At 37.8% G+C, this 22,241-nt stretch overlaps 2 protein-coding genes across 5 annotated transcripts in view; both read left to right on the top strand.

Annotated features, from left to right (window-relative positions):
* The window catches only part of pxnb (paxillin b), a 41,970-nt gene extending 22,660 nt beyond the window's left edge, over positions 1-19,310 (top strand). Inside the window, exons 2-14 of one of the 4 annotated variants that reach the window (XM_067394324.1) lie at positions 7,211-7,419; positions 7,719-7,801; positions 9,618-9,757; positions 9,855-10,047; positions 10,136-10,283; positions 11,873-13,099; positions 13,574-13,840; positions 14,001-14,393; positions 15,790-15,936; positions 16,074-16,247; positions 16,418-16,499; positions 16,826-16,974; positions 17,954-19,310. In XM_067394324.1, coding sequence (XP_067250425.1) covers positions 7,211-7,419; positions 7,719-7,801; positions 9,618-9,757; positions 9,855-10,047; positions 10,136-10,283; positions 11,873-13,099; positions 13,574-13,840; positions 14,001-14,393; positions 15,790-15,936; positions 16,074-16,247; positions 16,418-16,499; positions 16,826-16,974; positions 17,954-18,220 — 3,479 coding nt within the window. In that variant the 3' untranslated portion in view covers positions 18,221-19,310. The remainder of the gene's footprint in view (positions 1-7,210; positions 7,420-7,718; positions 7,802-9,617; positions 9,758-9,854; positions 10,048-10,135; positions 10,284-11,872; positions 13,100-13,573; positions 13,841-14,000; positions 14,394-15,789; positions 15,937-16,073; positions 16,248-16,417; positions 16,500-16,825; positions 16,975-17,953) is intronic. The other 3 variants (XM_067394325.1, XM_067394326.1, XM_067394327.1) reach the window with 3 other exon arrangements.
* Positions 19,311-21,877: 2,567 nt separating this feature from the next.
* gcn1 (GCN1 activator of EIF2AK4) overlaps positions 21,878-22,241 on the top strand; it is a 52,849-nt gene continuing 52,485 nt past the window's right edge. The window contains exon 1 of the mRNA XM_067394328.1: positions 21,878-21,926. Within this exon, the coding sequence (XP_067250429.1) occupies positions 21,909-21,926 (18 nt within the window). The 5' untranslated portion in view covers positions 21,878-21,908. The remainder of the gene's footprint in view (positions 21,927-22,241) is intronic.

The following is a 22,241-nucleotide window of genomic DNA, read 5'->3' on the forward strand; positions in this document are numbered from 1 at the left end:
GAAAATTAGTCTTTCATGTTAATTTTAATCTTCATATTACAAAAATAATTTTATTTATTAAAAGCATAAGCAGGAACACTAATGTTAACAATAAGCAAAATAAATGTAGAATGTCTAATATTTTCAAATGGAGAAAATAAATTAAAGACAGGAGTCATATCAACTTTGCACAAATGTAAACTTCATTTTAAACTACAGTTTAAGTAGATTTTTAAGCTGTTTAATAGGCTAAAGTAAAGAGTGAAGCATAATTCACTGGATAATGTGAAATAACTGAATAATATTGTCTGGAATATTGGAATATAACAAACAAAACATCATATTTTATTGCATTTCTCAACTGGTATGTTATATCAGAATTAATAATAATGTTTTTGTCATTCTAGATTATGAAATATCTGCTGACAAAGCACTTTATTATCTATGCATTTACACAGAACTATAGCCTACTTAAACTGCAGTCGCTCACGGAGATAATAAATAATTCTTTTCCATAGAGTTGTTTACTTGGAGGTTTATTGGTGAATCAATGGTTTTATAGTAAATGTTTTTATAATTACAGTGTTTTAAACGAGTGAATCTTGTTAAAAGTTACATGCGGTGGCCGTGGAGCATTTTCTGAGCATCAACCCACTGAATGAACAGCAAAATGCAGATGACTTCACAAGACTAATGATAAGCATAGATAACAGAGAGAGAATTCAATTCAGCACTTTTATTTCCAACATGTGCTCATTCGTGGCTGTATTATTTAATTCATGTAAAGTTACATCTTTATTGTGACAGGACATGACTGATCATCTTGTGTGGCTCTGTGAGCTTGTCTATTTCTCAAGCTGCATAAACTAGCAACATTTCAGGCATTTATATATCACGTCTAATTTGTGCATTAATGGCTGTTATGTTAAATAAAGTTCAGTAATTACAGCAAAGCAGGTAAGTATAGGCTACTTTACCTGTGCATGCCGTTGTCTCGTCTCCCCTCAGATGCGCTGTAACTGCGATCATGTGCGAAATTCTCAAAACACCCACAAGATGGCGGCGTTTATCGGTAAATCCGATATTACAAAACCGATATCCAATTATGGTAAAATGCTTAAATATCAGGAAAAATATTGGTAAATCGATATAATGGTTGATCTCTACTTATGACATAACCTTGCATAACTTGCTGAGACAGGTATTTTTTTAGATAATTGTGTGTATGTGTCCGTTCAAGAGAAAGTAAACCAGAAAGAGGAATCAATTCAGTGTTCCAGCGCTGTCTAAATCACGCCCCGCCCCGCCTCTGCTCTGATTGGTCAGATGGTTCAGTCTGTTGTGATTGGTCTTCTCTGCTCTGATTGGTCAAGTAAGTTACTGACTCCAGTCTTCATGCAATTTAGGATCATTTCTTTCTTTTTGGAGACAATAACTCAATTTATCTGCACTTTGACCTTTGAAACTTTACATTTACAAACAACAATAATACACACTACGTGAATGGTAATATCACAAAAAGCATGATTGGGGCACTTTAACATGCATGCATAAGCTTATTTTTATGATAATTTGTTGTAGTGTGTAGAATCTGTTTCTTTTTATTTGAGAAAGCACAACAGGTTTGTGTTTATAGTTTGAGTTTTAGCTTGTAAATGTCTTTTGGTTTCAGCCGGTAATTCACCACATACTGTAAAACACACTGAAGTCACTCAAACCATGTTTATATTCATTTCAACCCTTATGTATTATAATCTTATTTTCTTTGCCTTTGTGTAGTTTTGCCTATGTTTTTCGAGCACGAGAGCACGTCACACAACCTGTCCGTTGACATCTGTGTAATTTGACTATGTTGTACCACACACACACACACACACACACACACACACACACATACATATATATATATATATATATATATATATATATATATATATATATATATATATATATAGATATATATATATATATATATATATAGATATATTTGTGACTGTAGAGTTTGTTTGGACAGAGTTTTTATGTTTTCTCTTCTGTTTTAAGTTGTCAGGTCAGGTGACAAGTTAGTTGCATTTTATTATTTGCATTTAGCATCGTTTTCCCTGACCCCATCAAACGCACCTGTGATTTATTTTTGGACGTGACCCATCAGTCATGCACCACTGCATTAGACAATAACCATTAGTCATCGTCTCTTCTGCTGCATATAATGCAATGCTTCAGGCATGTGTGGCATTGCCAGTATATGTGCTCTGTATGGTTGTAATGGTTCTGGAGGGCGCGTAGCACCAGGTGCGGGTCCTCTAGGGCCCTGAAGAGTCTCTCAGTTTATTTTCAGTATGTTTTCACTGACTTGCGCACTGATCTCCGTGCTTTAAATAGACGGGCTGTATGCTGCTATGCGGTTAAACGGCAGGGGTTAAACATGGATTTTGTTAGACATTCCCTCTTTTTGTGTGTGTGTGTATTGTACAAAGTCCTCACACAACTTGCACATTTTCCATGCAGTTTTTAATTGACCACACCTAATATTTCAGATTAATTTAGGGTGCCAGAATTAGGCGCAGATGTGGGCGTCAGAGGCCCACCGCAGTCCTGCTGACACAGGCAGCCGTTTCCCAGGAAGAGGCTCCTGGGAGTAAAACATATCCGACTGCCATTTAAGGAGCACTTGCTGTATCCGCTGAGTTTCTCACATATTTTGCTTGATGATGTGAAGAAGTCTCCATTAAGTGAGAGCATAAGACGTACTCGACTCATGCTTTTAATCGGAAAGCTTCTGCTTATGCATTTATTGTTTCTTCGCATAGCAGCCATTTTATTGCATGTTTTGTTCATGTTGTAATTCCCATACTTCCAATTTCATTGTTTTTATGACTGTACTTAAATGTGGAATATAGACATAAAACGAAATGTTGTAAACACTGTGTTTAAAGTTCTCAGGGCAGGAAAGGGTTAATTGCAAGCCGTCTGCTGTGTGTGCCTCCCCTTCTCCCTCTCTCTTCTCTCTCTCACACACACACTTGTGCGCTCACACTCAGGTGTGAAGGAATACTGGGAAACATTCTTGAATACTCTAAATTCTGTGAGTACACATTTTATGCCCTCGCTGTAGGCAACATTAAAGCTTTAGGTGTTTGTGGTACATTTTGACCCTTGGGTAACTTCTAGACCAGGATAGTAGGAGACGGTACTCCATTTCACTGTTAAAAATAGAGTGAATTCAAGAAAGAGATGTTTAGATACTGTTTCTGTTCAAAGTTGAAACGCAAGTTAATGTGTTAATGTTTCCAGTGAATCAGTGTTTATATCCGAACTCTAAGCTTTGAATTATGAGATGATTTGAATTATTGTAAGACAGAAAAGACTGTTTGTGAAGCTGTTTCATACCTATACATGACAGCTGCTCTCTCTGGATCAGCAGCGGCGCGAACACAGATCTGAATGTTTGCTATTAACCGTTGTTAAACTTTTAATGAACTGAGCCAAATCTTAGGAATATTGCATTCGAGAATGCAGTCTTTTAGTGATTAATCATGCAGCTCTAATGACTAGTTGTTTATTTACTAGATAAGGGTTTTTAGAAATAATTTTGATTCAATCAATCCATTTTAAAAAATTATGTAGATTCCGATTGATTCAAAAGTGGATCATTCAAGTTCAAATGGAATTTAATGTTTCTTTAGAATGAATCAAATCAAATATAGAGATTTTATTCATTTCCATGATTCTCTTCCAAGCCTGTAATATATCTTGATGTTTCCAGGTTTTCCACTGTAGCTTTGCCAACACTAACTGTCTGTTAACCAACACTGTGAAGATCTCAAGAGACGCTGTATGGAAGCTGGACTCCATCTGCACTTTAGTTTTAAAGTGTTTTGTATTCTCATCCCTGATCTTTCTAGGTGTTAATTTACTATCTTGTCATAGTTGATCTTCAACCGTCACGCTTTTTTATAGCGTCTTCTGTGAGGTTGGTTTTGATGTGTCTACTCAAGTAAGAGTTCCAGTAGCTCGGGTGTCTCTGTCAGGGCGCCAGCACCACGCCGCTCTTTACCGGTGCGTGCTGCATGTGAGGAGATCTCTGCCTGTATGGCATGTGACGGCTGCATGTCTCCAGGCTATTATTGACCGCTTGGATGAATGGATGAATAGGTGCATGAAAAAAGAGTGAGGTAAGAGCTTTATCAGGCTCTTTTAGACTAGCTGCATGTCTGACATTCTGTCCGTCTTTCTAGACTTTATTTTGGTGGTTGTATGGTTGGAAAGAGCAGGCTGATTTCACAGTAGGCATGGGCTGTATGACCAAAATATTTTATAATGATAAAGGTATATCACAAAGTAGTTTGTTTTTCCTGTAAATTTAGCCCTAAAATGTTTTAAAAAATACATAACCATGCAGTAACGCCTATTATAGGATAATCCAGTGAATTAAAAACTGCAAATAATAGATCTCATCTCATTATTTTTGTTTTTATTCTGAATATTATGGATGCAAACCATACATTTCAAATGATTTATATGGAAGCTTGTTTTTGCCATGAAATAAAAAATAAAAAAGGTCATTGTGACATTTTGACACTTTTTCTTAGAATTGCAAGATATAAACTCACAATTGCGTGATACAAAGTCAGAATTGCAAGTTATAAAGTCAGAATTGTGAGATATAAAGTCAGAATTGCAAGTCATAAAGTCAGAATTGCAAGTCATAAAGTCAGAATTGCAAGTCATAAAGTCAGAATTGCGAGTTATAAAGTCAGAATTGCGAGATATAAAGTCAGAATTGCGAGATATAAAGTCAGAATTGCAAGTCATAAAGTCAGAATTGTGAGATATAAAGTCAGAATTGCGAGATATAAAGTCAGAATTGTGAGATATAAAGTCAGAATTGCAAGTCATAAAGTCAGAATTGTGAGATATAAAGTCAGAATTGCGAGATATAAAGTCAGAATTGTGAGATAAAGTCAGAATTGCGAGATATAAAGTCAGAATTGTGAGATATAAAGTCAGAATTGCAAGATATAAAGTCAGAATTGCGAGATATAAAGTCAGAATTGTGAGATATAAAGTCAGAATTGCAAGTCATAAAGTCAGAATTGCAAGTTATAAAGTCAGAATTGCGAGATATAAAGTCAGAATTGCGAGATATAAAGTCAGAATTGCAAGTCATAAAGTCAGAATTGCGAGATATAAAGTCAGAATTGCGAGATATAAAGTCAGAATTGTGAGATATAAAGTCAGAATTGCGAGATATAAAGTCAGAATTGTGAGATATAAAGTCAGAATTGCAAGTCATAAAGTCAGAATTGCGAGATATAAAGTCAGAATTGTGAGATATAAAGTCAGAATTGCAAGTCATAAAGTCAGAATTGCGAGATATAAAGTCAGAATTGCGAGATATAAAGTCAGAATTGTGAGATAAAGTCAGAATTGCGAGATATAAAGTCAGAATTGTGAGATATAAAGTCAGAATTGCAAGTCATAAAGTCAGAATTGCAAGTTATAAAGTCAGAATTGCATGATATAAAGTCAGAATTGCGAGATATAAAGTCAGAATTGTGATATAAAGTCAGAATTGTGAGATATAAAGTCAAAGTCAGAATTGCAAGAAAAAAATCAGAATTGTGAGATAAAAAGTTGTAATTACCTTTTTTAATTTTTTTTATTTAGTGGTGCAAACAAGCTTCCATAGATTTAAACACATCGGTGCTCAAACTATTATTATTACACTGTAAAATATGATTTTTCTAAGTTGTAAATATAAAAAAAAATAATTATTGGAGTACATTTTACAAGAAAATATAATTTCGTTCTGTAAGTGGGCACAGTGGTGCAGTGGTTCAAAACTAAATTGCTGCCATTAAAATCAACAAAGCTGTCAGTATTTGCAGAGTGGACTGTAGTTTTCTGCTTGATGATGTATGTTTTAAACGGGTATATACTGTCATGCAGCTCATCCCTTGTCCGACTGCAGCCGAACACCTATAATTCTGTGATAGTTCATCATATTTTAGGGTCTCAGGGTGTTGATGAGGGACAGACTGGGTTCATATCTCCGCTCTTACTGCAGGACCAGAGGAGTGCGATGACATCAGCTCAGTGTGATGGATGTGTTGACAGGTTCTCTGCGCTCCATCACAATCTGCGTTTTACCTGCCAGCGGACACAACACATAGACAATGACCAAATCGGGTTAAATAAAACCTGAAACCCCTCTTGTGGTTTTCAACTGAACCGAACCATTGAGTTTCTGTGAGAAAATCCCCTTAGAGAGCACTACAGCTGGCATAGATGCCGCTGACGCACTGTATTTAGTAACATGACTGAGGATGGTTAGAAAGGTTGGAATGCACGACTGAGTTGCACAAGCAAACATCATATCTGTGTTTGGAGGCGCTCTCTCTCTCTGCTGGAGAGGAATATCATGCTACTGTTCCATTTATTTTTAAGCCTGTTGTTCATTGTTATTTTAAACTTTCCTCTTTGATCATGTGTCTAGCTACATGATAAAAATATCATTCTTTACAAACATACACTATCCTTTAAATGTTTAGTGTTGGTAAGAAATTAATACTTTGACTGTAAAGACATTTATAATGTAACAAAAGATTTCGGTTTTATATTTTCTTTTGAAATTTCTATTAATAAAAATCCTGATTTAAAAAAAAGAGTATCATGGTTTCGACAAATGACTCGGCACAACTGTTTTCAACATTTATAAAAATCATAAATGTTTCTTGAGCATCAAATCATCATATTAGAAGGATTTCTGAAGGATCATGTGACACTGAAGACTGGAATAATGATGCTGAAAATTCAGCTTTGATCACAGGAATAAATTACAGTTTAAAACTTAATCAAATAATAAACAGTTATATTACATATAATATTACATATTATTAATATTACAGTTTTCTGATCACATACTGTAAATGCAGCATTGTTGAGCATAAGAGACTTCTCTATAAAACAATAAAAATCTTAATCATCCCAAACATTTGAATTGCAGTGTATTTTTTTTATTACATTTTTTTTTTTTGGTCTTTTGAAACAAATGTGTTTGATGTGACTCTTAACATTTGTCTTAAAATCTGTCAAAACAGAAGGAGGTCATGCAAAACTAAAACAGGAGAAAAAAAGCCTTGACAAACTTTTAAAAGGATTTTATTCTTTCCCTGAAGTAACTTAAAGACAATGTACAATTAATAATTTGTTTCGTCTTTTTGCACAGACGCATTGCTTGCAGATCTCGAGTCTTCCACTGCCCATATCTCCAAGTGCCCAGTGTTTCTACCCGAGGAGACGCCATATTCCTATCCCACTGGAGGGCACCTTTTTCAGGATGACTCCCCTCCTCCGCCTCTGCCCCCACCGCCCTCAGTTGAGGCCCTGAACGGATCCATCTCCCCGCGGCAAGACTCCCAGCACTCCTCACAACAGGTTCAGCACAAATTATCTTTTGAGCTTTACAAAATCACATATAATATCCACGTCTCCACTGTATGTGGTTTATCTGTGGTTCTCAACTGATTTTACGTAGTGCCCATATTTTACATTGGGCATAAAGTGGTGATCCAACATTTTGGATTGCCAAACTTTTTTGTCAGCCAAACCCCTTTGACCTAAAATGTTTATTAATGATTATGAGAATGAGAATCAATGTATTGGAATGTATTACATGTTCAGTGTAGATTTGCTTAAAAATGTATGCATTTTGGTTTTCATCTGTTGAAATTCAGTCTCTGGGATCTGCTCATAAAACTACGTTGTCTCGGGATAGCAGTCCACCAGCCTCTCATACAGAAGAAGACCACGTTTACAGGTGTGTTACAGTACAACAGCTCATACTGATAATAGTCAAGCAAAATGATTATGAAATATCTGTCATTCTACGATGTGATCCACTATAATATTGCTTCTATTAGGGCTGCTCGATAATGGCAAAAATCATAATAATGATTATTTTTGGTCAATATTGAAATCACAGTTATTTAACACGATTTCTGGTGGGCGATATGATCAAAGTCTTACTTCACAAAATGAGTAATTTTAAATATCAGTGTAATTAATGTAAGAAAAAGGTCCTCAAAATAATTACATAAGACAAGAAAAAAGTCAGTAATACAAAAAGAACAAAGAAACTAATTGCAAATAAAACGGACAAAAAAATACAACAGAATGAAAATACAAATTAAAGCGTTTTAAGTTTTTCAGGAAGATGTACTAACAGTGGTATTCAGATAAATAATGCCTACAACAAAAAATGTAGTAAGAAAATATGTAAAATAAAACTGCATAGTCTTATTGTACACATTCATTTTAGTTTTATCCTTATTAAAGTTACTTAAGTTATTTAGTCAAGATCAGTGAGTGATTTTCCTTTGTCATTTGTTATCATTAATGATAGACTGCGGTAGGTTTATTAGGCTGTTGTCACTTTAAGAGCTAATGCATGGATCCAAAATACTGTTACATGCGTGTTTTCTTTAAGTACTGTATGTACGTTAACTTAAGACATAACTCACTGTATTTACATGAAGAATTTTGTGTGGATGGGTTTAGGCACGTATTTTGAAGCCATTTGCTTTTCCGCGTTCAGCTCAGACTCGGACAGAAGCTGCCTGGGTAGCAGTGCCCCCTTTGCGGCTTAAAGATGATTTAAAGGTCCCGTTCTTCGTGATCCCATGTTTCAAGCTTTAGTTAGTGTGTAATGTTGTTGTTAGAGTATAAATAAAATCTGTAAAATTTTAAAGCTCAAAGTTCAGTGCCAAGCAAGATATTTTATTTAACAGCAGTCGCCTACATCGAACGGCCAGTTTGGACTACATCCCTCTACTTCCTCCTTTAATGACGTCACTAAAACAGTTTTTTGACTAACCTCCGCCCACAGGAATACACAAGAGTTGCTTTTGTAGAGTGTGTTTGTCGCCATGTCGTCGAAACGCTGTTATTTTCATCCCGCAGTCCAAGCACCGGGTCTGATTCCGGCTCAAATTGATAGGGTAAAAATAAAGACATGTTTACAGTAACACTGAGCGCATGCATCTCCACGTTATGGTAAGAGGCATGACCTTTCCGGGCAAGGAGCGCTAAGATGCTGTCGAATCACAACACAGGAACCGCTGGCACAATCAGAACTCGTTACGTATTTCTGAAGGAGGAACTTCATAGAACAAGGAAGTCATCAGCCCGTTTTTATGACAGTGGAATCAGCGGTATACAGATAAGTAAATTATGTGAAAAATACTGTGTTTTTTTACACGCAAAACAAGAACACATGTTATATTGCACACTATAAACACAATCAAAGCTTCAAAAAAACACGAAAAATGGGACCTTTAACACCGTTTAATATCAAACATGTCCTGCAGTTTAGCTACAGTAGACTGCATTTTACATCACTCACTTCTTTGGCTGATTTGGTTGTTAAGTTTGGGCTTTTATAGAGGAACGAAAGCACACCGCTGTAAAGGACAGCAAGGTGTGCCAGACGGAATGACATTTTACCTTGATTTTCTTGTTTTCATAATCGCTGGAAGCCAAAGTCGAAATTGAAAATCAATTACGATTAATCACACTTTCTATATGTATAATAAAAAAAATCTGAAACCCATATTAACACATTACTATTTGTCCAGTTTTCCTAACAAGCAGAAGCACTCAGACTCATCGTCCACAGCCATGACTTCTGCCCTGGGCAGCAACCTGTCTGAACTGGACCGCCTTCTTCTGGAACTTAATGCTGTACAGCAAAACGCCCCATCTTTCTCCAGTACAGGTAAACACAGAGACACTCTTAGGGCCTGTTCACACCAATAGTGCTGCAAGTAATGCAAAAAATAAGACATAAAACCCATGTAATCTCCTCTCTTCAGAGGATGCACCACCTCCATTGCCACCTTGCAGTGTTGCCCACTATATACAGGAAAATGGAGCCCACCCAGCCATCACACTGACACCAGCAGCACAGGACAAGCCTCAGAAGAACGGAACGAAGGGGACAGAAGATGGTCGTCCCACTGTGGAAAGTCTTCTGAATGAGTTGGAAAGCTCAGTGCCTTCCCCAACGTAAGATCACCAACACGTTCATCTCTAGATGGGGAAACATGGATTTGCATTGTGGGTTTTAATGGAATGCTGTAATTTGTGTAAACAGGCCCAGCCCCTGTGCTCTGACAAGTGATTTGACGGACGGACAGGTGGACACACCTTCTGAGCAGCAGGGCAGAATATCAGCCACCTCCGCTACACGAGAACTGGATGAACTCATGGCCTGTTTGTCAGATTTTAAGGTGCAGAGCAATGTGAGTGTGTGTATGTGTGCGTGTGTAATATGAAATGGCTTTACTAGGACAGTGTAAGTGAGTTGTAGAGACGTTGTGTCTGGGAATGTGTGCTGAACTATGTTGTTTGGGTGATCTATTTTCAGGACTTACTGCTCGACAATCTGGGCTACGTTTCCCAAAAGCATTAGGGGCTTTCGTACCGTGTAGTTGTTATAGGAACTAGCCACCAGGGTGGTTCCCCAAGAACTAAATGTTCCCCTAGGGTCATTTTCCTGGTTACATTTGCACCGCCAGTAGGAACTCTGAAGTGACGTAAGCCGCAATTGTTGTTGTGACTTTTATTTTGACGACACGGCGGACATTTATTTTGATGACGCTGAGAACAGCAGAGCCTAAACACACAGTTCTTTACAATCTGTTTAACTGTCGTTAAATACATGTAAATATGTTATTAGATAGAACTGTTATACAAAGAAAGTAAACAGTATATGAAAAAGTATTAGCGTTTGCCGTGTGGTTCATGCCCAATGTCGCAATCTTGATCAGAAATGGTTCCCTCAAAGTCGTGTTGGAATTTCTCCTTAACGTAAAGGTTGAGAGGTCCATCTATCGCTGCTTTCCATGTTCGTAGAGTTTGTTCATGAAGTAAATATATATGCTATAATCTGTGTGTACACTAGGGATGGGCGATATGGCCTAAAAAAATTATCACGATAATTTCAGGTATTTATTGCGATAACGATACCAATGACGATAATTTATATATATATATATATATATATATATTTTAACGGACAGTAAAAAATCTGGCATAATCAATTATTACCCGTCATTTAAATTTTTATATTATAATGATAAGACATTTAATAGCTTCTGATTTCGTCCACATTTTCATTTTTATTAATGAACTTGCAGGATAAGTTAATAGGCCTGGGCTATGCATTTATTTATATTATGAAAAGAAAGTTGAACAAAGACAGTGTCACTTCTCAGTTTTCATCTTGAATAACTTGATCATCCTTTCCTCTTTGCAGAATGAAAAACATGAAAATATGTTGAAAGACACAGTAGCTTTGGCCAATCGGCATACCCTTATGTCACTGGTAGTTCCTATTGTGCGGGGTGAGACCTACTGTGAAGTAGGAGCTAATTTAGTTCCCCTAACAGGATTTCCTTGAACTAAAATCATTCCCAGTTCCTGCAGTGTGAACACACCAAAAAGCGGTTACTTCCTCCATTATTTCTAGGAATTATGAAACGGCTTCTCCAGTGTGAAAGCCCCTATTGTAAGCATATTTTTGGGACCATTGGTACTAGTGGTGTCTACAATCTTATTGGGCTACTGCTGCTGTTGGGAAACTCAACTTCAAAAAATTTACCAGTTCATTTATTTTTAAACCTTTTCCTGCTCGTCTTTGACTTCTAGATTCAGTTTCATCTCATTATTTCAACATAGTCTCCAGAATCTGCTTTGTTTTTTTTCCTGAGCTGTTCTGTACATCTCATTGAAGCTTTTTCTTAATTATTTCTCATTCTCTGCCTCCCTTAATCTGTCAATCTCTTCTGTTTCCCCACTTTTTTCCCTCTGACCTCTTTATGTCCTCCAGCCAAGTTCCTTAGGCTCCCTGAACTCTGAGCCACTGTTTGAGCAAACTACTACCATTGCTGAAATCCACCCTCCTCCCGCGACTGCCGTGTCCAAATCCCTGTCCCCTTGCCTCCCAACGGAACCAAGCCGATATTTCCCAGGTCTCTCCCCTTCTTTAAACTTTGAACTGCACATTGTGGAGGAATCTGGTGAACTGGGTGCTGCGCATCCACTATCTAGTGGGAAGCCATCCTCTCGACTGTCTCCACCTGCAGCATCTAGTCCTCGTTATTCTCCGGTATCTGACCTGGGCTTGGATTCTGCCATTGATGTTTCTGCTTCCATGCTCTCCTCCCAAGTGGAGTCTCTAGTGGTTCTATCTCAGACTATAACCACAACTGGAGGTCGGGATCATAGTCCTCTCAGGGAGGGAAGTCCTTCTGCCAAACTGACAAGCTCTGAGCTGAAGTCCTATTCGCCTCTCACCAAGTCTCCTAGTCCAACAAATGCCCCAGCAGTCAGCAGAACCCCTGAAAGAGTTAGTCCATTGATGACACCTGCATCTATTGATCTGTATCTCTCCAGTTCTGAAGCAAAACCTTTGAGCCCAGTGCCATCTCTTCCCAGATCTCCACTTCCTACAGTCTCTGAATCACCATCAATGTCGCTCCCCAAAGCTGTTTCACCTCCTCTAATCCTTTCCTCTTCCCCATCTCTAGCAGCTCCCAAGTCTCCAAGCCCAAAACCATCATCAGAACAGCATGAGCCAGCTGTTTCTCTCAATCCCCTTCCTGCCACTAGGCTTGAGCCACCAACCTATGAGCCTTCTCTTGACGATGCTTTAGATAAACTTCTCGCCATGAGCTTCAGCAGGCCTGAGAACGAGGCTCCAATCACAGCTTCAGCGGCTTCACGGCTCACTTTAGAAGTACAACCAGAAGTATATGAGGAGACAATAGTGCCGACGGATCGCTGCGACATTCATCCTGACACACACACGGAGAGCGAAATGGGGGATGGGCTCTTGGAGGATCAGTCAGACTGCAGGAGCGATCTTGACTGGGCTGACATGGAGCTTAAGATGGCCTACGAAGGACTTGATGGCTCCATGACCCCCATGACTGAAGCAAGCTGGATGGATGACTCTCTCACTCCGTCGTCTTGCCCTGGAACTCCAGATGCCCAAATGGACCTTCCCATGCTCCATATGGCTGGCACAATGGACAGAATCTCAGCCTCAGGACACGTATGGATGAGACTGCAATGCTTGTTGATTGAGAATGCTGTGTGGTCTGGACTTATTCCAAGCAAGGCTTGTAGTGGTTTGTGTAGCAGCATGTAAATTAAACATTTTAGTCAGTCGGCTAAAAGTTGTATTGTAACTGTTCCTAACTCTGCACCCTGAGTTATCCTTCCTCTTATTCTTTAATTTTCACTTTATTTATGGTAAATTGTAACTATAAGAAAAGTAGATGCACTTAAGTGTTGCTGTGTGTGTGCTTGAAAACAAGTAGTACCTCTGTGCACTTGATAAGCAGTAGTACCTTGATAACCAGTGTTAACCACCACCATTTTCATGCTATAAATGTCTAACGGATTCTGCAACTGGATCGCATCTGAATGCTTCCCTAGATCCCTGCTTGTTGTGATTGGTTTCTTTGGACAATAAGCAACAATTCTTGAGGCTTGTGGCATCTCAAGAAGTTTACTACTGTCTCAGATCAAATCAGTGATTAGACGCACCAAGGAGATTCAAAATGTCCACCCCATGTACCGAGATGGCCTGATACGTAGGAAGATGGGCCCCCTCATTTTCCACAAGAGCAACTCCCAGGACCGGCTCATTGAGGAACTGCAAGGAAAGCTGGGAATAGCCCGTAAAGATCGTCCAAAAAAGCAGCAGTCAGACGATTGGCTCACAGAAGGCGTCATCGTCATGTCCAACCCCAAACGCTCACGGGAAGACCACAACAGAGAGGTGGATAAGGTAGACGGGAAGGATTTACAGATTCAGAAAATTCTGTTTCCATTCAATTCCTTTTTAAAGACTTGCTTAATTGCATAAAATTTTCTCTGTAATCACCTGCTTCTTTCTTCTTCATTCCTACTTTCCATCTCTTCCTCTTTCTTCTTCCGGCTTCCTCTAGATAATCATACCACCTGAGTCTCCACTTCCTCAGAGGAAGGTGATCCTACCTCCCCAATCTCCCCCAATCCCTCGCCCCCCACCCCCTGCTGAGGAGCCAAAGCGCCCCCCTCCAGTCAAATTAGCTCCTGCTCCTGCTCCTGTGCCTCCACCCCCACCACCTGCTCCCTCCCCCCCTCCAAGAGAGCCTACACCTCCTCCCCAGCCAACACCACCTCCACTACCACCCAAGCCCCCGACCCCTGAAGCTGTGGAAGTTCCAGCTCCCTCCCCAAAACCCAATCCTGCACCCCTGCCCACACCCACCCCACCACCTGCCTCTGTGACCCCTCCCAAAGTGTTGGCATCAGTGGGCTGCCAGACGGAGTACGACCCGCTCTTCCCTCCGCTGCAGGTGCAGACGTGCTGTCATTGACTAAGCTTCTGTCTTACTGTCCACTCCTAGAAAAATAACAAAACTTTGATGGATTTGTAAATTGAATGTTGTATGCTTCAGAGTATGGAGATATTTGTGTGTGTGTGTGTGTGTGTGTGTGTGTGTGTGCATTACTCTTACCCTGGTCATAAATATTAGATTAAATTAGATGCGCACCAGTGAGTTTGGACCAAGGGCTTGGTTGAGAACACATTGCATTGATTTTGGGGTCTGATTGGATTTCAATTCTGTTCTAAATTATGCTTCCAGTATCAAAAAATATGGTCACGATTCAGTTTTGGTATAGTTTTTTGCTATGTACTGGGATGTTGACACAAAATAGATTTTATATTCACATGATCAAAAAACTTCTTATTATAGTAATTATATTGATTTTAGAAACTAACACCTCACTGATTTATTTATTTATTTATTTTTAAGGTTTTGGTGCTTAAAGGGATAGTTCACCCAAAAATGGCAATTCTGTCATTTACTCACCCTCATGTCATTCCAAACCTGTAAGACTTTTGTTCATCTTTGGTACACAAATGAAGATATTTTGATTTAAATCTAAGCGCTTTCTGTCCCTCCATTGACAGCTACATAACTACCACTTTGACGCTTCAAAAAGTAAAACAAAAATGATCATAAAACTAATCCATATGAATTGAGCAGTTTAGTTCAAATTGTCTGAAGAGACATGATTGCTTTATATGATTAACAGACTGAATTTAGGCTTTTATTCACACATAAACATTGATCAGCGAACATAAACAGAAACTCAACCATACATGCTTGATACGCGAGAACAAACCTCATTGATTCTTGCGGAAGCTCGTAACACAAACGTGCTGCGAAACACAAGAATGAACCTCATTGGTTCTTGCGGAAGCTCGTAACACACTAACACGCGTAACAAAAAAATTAACCTCATTGGTTCTTGCACGTTAAGCGAACATTTTTGAGCTTCCGTTTACCACAACTGATGTGTGCGCTGATGAATGTTTATTTGTGAATAAAAGCCTAAATTCAATCTGTTCATCATATAAAGCGATCAAGTCTCTTGGACTTTGGACTAAACTGCTCAATTCATATGGATTAGTTTTTCAATCTCTTTATGAACTTTTTGAAGTGTCAAAGTGGTAGTTGCGTAGCTGTCAACGGAAGGACATTTAATTAAAAATATATTCACTTGTGTTCTGAAGATGAACGAAAGTCTTTCGGGTGTGGAACGACATGAGGGTGAGTCATTAATGACAACATTTTTGGGTGAACTAACCCTTTAAAAAGCTCCACGTGTTTTGTGCTTTTTTGTAAAATATCGAAGACTTCATGTTTCTTTTGATTCTTTATCTATTGTCCCACCTATCTGTAGATCATGGCCCAGGGGAAGGGTCCACATGGACAAGTTAATAAACTAGACAACATGCTGGGCAGTCTTCAGTCTGACCTCCACAAGCTGGGAGTGCAGACGGTTGCCAAGGGAGTGTGTGGCGCCTGCTGCAAACCCATTGTTGGCCAGGTGAGGGTGCAAGAGAGCTACAACACAAACACATATAGGAGAGCTGTGAGAGGATTTTAGCTTCCAGCTAAGATTAAATGTGCCGAAGTTGAAAGAGTTGGACACATCTAAACAAAGGTGTGTGTGTTTCTGTACAGGTAGTAACTGCCATGGGGCGCACATGGCATCCAGAGCATTTTGTGTGCACACACTGCCAGGAGGAGATTGGTTCCAGAAACTTCTTTGAGAGGGAAGGTCAGCCATACTGCGAGAGAGATTACCATCATTTATTCTCTCCGCGCTGCTTCTACTGTAATGGACCCATACTGGATGTGAGAACAAATTTTGTGACTTCATTGATTAATTTGAACTGAGCAGCAAAAAAAGCACATAAAATCTGATGCTTAAGTGGATGCAATTAAAAATTGACAGCCTGCTACAGATGTGTTAACACAAAACACCCCATACAAAAATTCAGTGCTATTTTTTTCTCACCTCACAGAAAGTGGTAACAGCGTTAGACAGGACGTGGCATCCTGAACACTTTTTCTGTGCCCAGTGCGGGGCATTCTTTGGTCCTGAAGGTGAGTGAACGCATAACTCAATTTTTTCTGTTTTGATCATTGCACACAAATTAAAATTTTGTCATTAAAGGGTTAGTTCACCCAAAAATGAAAATAATCTCATTTAATACTCACCCTTATGTCGTTCTACACCCGTAAGACCTTCGTTCATCTTCAAAACACAAATGAAGATATTTTTAATTAAATGTGAGAGATTTCTGTTCTTCTGTTGACAACTATGCAACTGACACTTTGACTCTTCAAAAAGTTCATAAAAAGATCGAAAAACTATTCCACATTAATTAGGTTGTTATTATTAGAAATACATGTTTGTTCTGGTTTTTCAGGGTTTCATGAGAAGGATGGGAAGGCGTACTGTCGTAAAGACTACTTTGACCTCTTCGCTCCTAAATGTGGCGGCTGTGCTCGTGCCATCCTGGAGAACTACATCTCTGCCCTGAGCTCTCTCTGGCATCCAGAGTGTTTCGTGTGCAGGGTGAGTGTACCATTATGAAGTATATGGTTTGTTGCTTTGGTTTTGGATATGCATGCGAGTCTGCACATGCTAGTGGATGAGTTGAATCAACTCCACAGCAACTACATAAATTTATCCACTAACCATTCAGAAACGTCTAAAAGTTGTAACTTCTTCCTGACTCTCTCCATCAGTGTCGACTCCGGTTTGAACAATGTAAGGCTGAACACCGTTACTGACAATCCTCATTTTGACTGCGTGAGATTCTCCAGCTTTGTTGTTGTTGAGCTGTTAAAGCTCCGCCCTCTTCTGGAAAGTGGGCCGGGAGCAGCAGCTCATTTGCATTTAAAGGGACACACACAAAAACGGCGTTTTTTTTTTTTTTTTTTTTTTTTTGCTCACACCCAAATAGGGGCAAATTTGACAAGCTATAATAAATGATCTGTGGGGGATTTTGAGCTGAAACTTCACAGACACATCCTGCAGACACTAGAGACTTATATTACATCTTAGAAATATACTTTATACTTTGTAGTGGAATCAATAGCCAGCATTTCGACCAACCTCTTACATTAAAAATTAGACACAAAAGACAAAAATAGACAATATTCATACAATACTAATCCATATTCAACAGTCTGATAGATACCTGCACAAAAGAGTTTTTAAACCTGTTCCGTTTGTGATGGAGACTTCCGTACCTTCTTCCGGAGGGAGAGTACATAGGATAGAGTACATGGGACGGGTCACTTAAAATCCTTTTAGCCTTGTTCAAAGTACATTGCTCATACAGAGTCTGGATACTGTCATAGTCTTTCAGTCCAATCATTTTCATATCAGTTCGAACAATGTACAGTATCTTTGATTTGGATTTTACAGAGAGATTAGCATATAGAGATTACACATCTAGTGAAATAGGTCCCGTTTAATAAGTACTATTCCAAACATTTGTAAATCAGTTCTTTTATGAGTAATCATGTGTTTTGGTTATGTGTTTCAGGAGTGCTTCACACCCTTCATCAACGGCAGTTTCTTCGAGCACGACGGTCAGCCCTACTGCGAGGTCCATTATCACGCCCGCCGTGGGTCGCTGTGTTCCGGCTGTCAGAAGCCCATCACGGGCCGCTGTATCACAGCCATGGGCAAGAAGTTCCATCCCGAGCATTTTGTCTGTGCCTTCTGCCTTAAGCAGCTCAACAAGGGCACCTTCAAAGAGCAAAACGACAAGCCTTACTGCCAGGGCTGCTTCATCAAGCTGTTCAGCTAGAAAGATGACTGACTGATTGAGTGTTTGTGTGTGTGTGTTGTATGATTTGGTGTAAAGTTTGCATGTTGTATTGACTGTTTTGTGTGTGTGTGTGTGTGTGTATTTGTCGTTCAGGTTTATGTCTGACTTTCGACATCCCCACATGACGTTGCTGGTCAGGTTGAAAAGATGGTGACATGAAGGGCGCTCTCAAAATCCAGGTTGTTTTTAGAGGGTATTAGAGGAAAGATGTTTTTTTTTTTTAGAAAGTGTGTGAAAAATGTGTTCTGCTCACTGGTTGAGCTGGAGAGAAACTGTTTGATGGAGAGAACGGATCAGGAGGGATGATGGGAAATGAATGTTTGATACACAATCAACTGAGATAAACAACAACTGGAAATATACCGAATAACCAACTTGAGCCAATTATTGCTGGGTGAATTTAATGAACTAATATCCAGGTCATATATCAGCCTGAAACCTAAAGGAAAAATAAGAAATTATATTTTGCGTTAAAGAATTAGTTCGCTTCTGAATGAAATTTTCCTGATCATTTACTCACCCCCATGTCATCCAAGATGTTCATGTCTTTCTTTCTTCAGTCGAAAAGAAATGAAGGTTTTTGATGAAAACATTACAGGATTATTCTCCTTATAGTGGACTTCAATGGACTCCAAACGGTTGAAGGTCAAAATTACAGTTTCAGTGCAGCTTCAAAGAGCTTTAAACAGTACCAGACGAGGAATAAGGGTCTTATCTAGAGAAACCATTTTCTTAAAAAAGCTTCTGCTTTCTGTATTCTTCAAAACACTTACGCCGTATGTCCTACGCCTTCCCTATTCTGCTTAAAGAAAAAAGGAACTGGCGCCGCATTCGTGCCGTAAGTAGAATAGGGAAGGCATAGGACATACAGCGTAAGTGTTTTGAAGAATACAGAAAGCGGAAGCAAGTGCAAGACGATCATTTGTGTTTATAAAGCATATACAGTTGTATTTTTTTCGAAAATGACTGATCGTTTCGCTAGATAAGACTTTTATTCCTCGTCTGGTATCTTTTAAAGCTCTTTGAAGCTGCACTGAAACTGACATTTTGACTTTCAACCGTCTGGAGTCCATTGAAGTCCACTATAAGGAGAATAATCCTGGAATGTTTACATCAAAAACCTTCATTTCTTTTCGACTGAAGAAAGAAAGACATGAACATCTCGGATGACACCCCCATGTAAATTATCAGGAAAATTTTATTTGAAAGTGAACTAATCCTTTAAAAACATTTTATGACTCCTTAAGATATTTTGCATTATTTTAAGAAAAATTAAACACATTTTCCGCCCAAATTCTCATTATTGAGACATAAATATAATAATAAATTTTAAATTAGAATAAATTAAACAAATAATAAAATTTCATTGTTAATAATCCTAAAATAGGCGTTGTGTTCTTTTAAGCTAAATATAATTTATTGTTATTTATTGCTATTTCTTTGTATTTTGGAGTGAAATATGACCCGGACATGTTCATGACAGATTTGTAGACTTTACCCTGTTATGAAAACGTCTATTTGCTGCATTTGCGTCATTTTAACGTTGAATTCCACCTCGATGAATTGCTACTTTTAGTGCCTTGTTTTGTATTACAAATTCAACTGTCTTTAAAAGACATTTAAAGTATACTAAACATGTAGTTTTGCATACAAGATATAACATGACGTTTCTAATCTATGTTGAAGTTGTATTTTATTAAAGGAATATATGGGGTTAAATACAACTTGAGCTTTATGGACGACATCTAAAGAATAAGATTACCACAGAAAATAATTTCTACTCGTCCTTCAGTTTGTTAAATCAAAGGAGAAATGTATTTACAGTTATGAAATATTATGGATATTATGGGTTAATTATATATATAATTAACCCATAATATTCTTTTGAAGGAACCAGTCACATATGAAATCTTGGGAAACGTTTTGTAGTGAGAATGACTGTATTGAGGTTTTATTCACAAACAGTCACTACACAACCACTGATGATAGAAATAATAGAAATCAAATATGTGATATTGTTTATCTAAATAGCTGTGACAATATTGTGCAATTCTCAACCCTTGAATACAGTATATGATTTGATTGGAAATGAATATCTGATATTGTCTTGCTCATTCTCAGAGAAAATTCTTGACAATATTGTAACTGCTGTATTATGATATTGTGATATTACAGTATATTCTTTTTTTCTCTCTCTTTTTTCATTTTGCATGAAAGTCTTAAGTGTCTTTCATTAATTTTAAAGGGCGAGTTTTGAAAACTTGCTGTGAAGTTACTAAGTGGTGAACTGATGAAGACTTTCTTATATTTTTAGAAACATGTTGTCACTGGAATAGAAGTGATTTTGTGATCAAGAGTATTAAATATATATATATATATATGATCCCTGATATCAATTGCAATGGTGCGGCTTTCTGGATGCCTGTCAACAAAGATTGCAAGATATGATTTATTGGATAAATACACCAGCAAGTGTTTATTATATGAAAGCTTTTACATGACCCGATGTGCCAGAGATCAGTCTCATCCGCTCTTGAGAGAACTTTGAAAGTAGATAATTGTTTTATTAAATCCACTTTTCTTTGATAACTCAATTGTAATGATCTGTCCTGTCTTTCGCGGTTCGTTTTGCTCCTAATCGCTTTGTGCCAAAATGGAAATCTCGGGATCATATGATGTCCTTATCTGTTTTAATCACACATTTACACTGGTCGAATGTTGTGCCTTTGTTTATTTTGAGATTTTCTATCATATAAATCGATCTGAAGCTTTTCTATTTCTGTTCATAAGTAAGTATTTTAGTATCCCTTTACAAATATTATCTTTACTCAATGTGAAAACAGCTATGCATATTTTTTTCTCCTGTAACACTGTCACGTTTTGTTCTGTGAGTATCGGTTACTGTTTCAATTCATGCAATTATATACAAATAAATCTGGTGTTTTAATGCACTGAATATTTTCCTCCTCTTGTTGTTTTTATTATTATTATTATTATTATGAAATAATATTCAGATCATTTTGACTGTACACTAAATCCTCAGGTGTTTTTTTGACTAACAAAAATATACAATATAACAATGTTGACAATCTGCTAAATTTATATTATATTTGTGGTAGTAAATTAGTTTTAATTTCTTAAAACATGTTTAGCATATACCATTTAATTTTTAGAACAATTCCTAATTTTGTATTTAGGCTAAATTTTGGTGGGGGTTTTTGCTTGTTTTATTTATTTTTATATATATTTTTTTTTGTCTATTTTATTGTAATCTTTATTTGGGTTTGATCATTTACTTTATTACTTTGTAATGGTTTTTTTTATTTATATATATTTTTAGTAGTAAATCAATAAAGTAATATATATATATATTTTTTTTTTGGCTTGTTTTATTTATTTTCATATATTTTTATTTTGTCCATTTTATTTTAATGTTTATTTTTCATATATATTTAATAATTAGACCGCTTAAATAAAATGAAGATTAATAAAATTTATAAAATATTTAGCCCCCTTGAATCTATGACGTGTGATGGTCCGTTTGACCGGCGCCCTCTAGAGGCGCTATGAGGAAAATACAAACTCAAGCTCTGAGAAGCACGTGGCTGAGGACGGTAATGACTCCGGAAGTGACGACTTAAAGCCTTTCCAGATCGAGGCCGGCAAGATGGCGGCGGACACGCAGGTTGGTGTGAATCGATCCACTGCTGCATGAACATTAAAACACAAACTTTTCTTCTGTATCTCACCACTTTTTTTTTATGTGTTTTCAAAAAAGATGACGTGTGATCTGCGAGCGCGTGATGCTCAGACACCAGAAATCGCAGTGCGCGCGCGATAGTGCGTGAAATGACAAAATGAGCATTAATTATAGCAGAGTTGCATAATAAACACATGTATTGTGATTCTGCTCTAATGTGAGAGAGATTGAGACTGTTGTACTTTTGTAACTCACTTAAATGTGTATCTGCTGATCTCAAACACACTATCACTTCAGATC

This window comes from Chanodichthys erythropterus, chromosome 9 (assembly GCF_024489055.1).
Source record: "Chanodichthys erythropterus isolate Z2021 chromosome 9, ASM2448905v1, whole genome shotgun sequence".
NCBI classification, from domain to species: Eukaryota; Metazoa; Chordata; class Actinopteri; order Cypriniformes; family Xenocyprididae; genus Chanodichthys; species Chanodichthys erythropterus.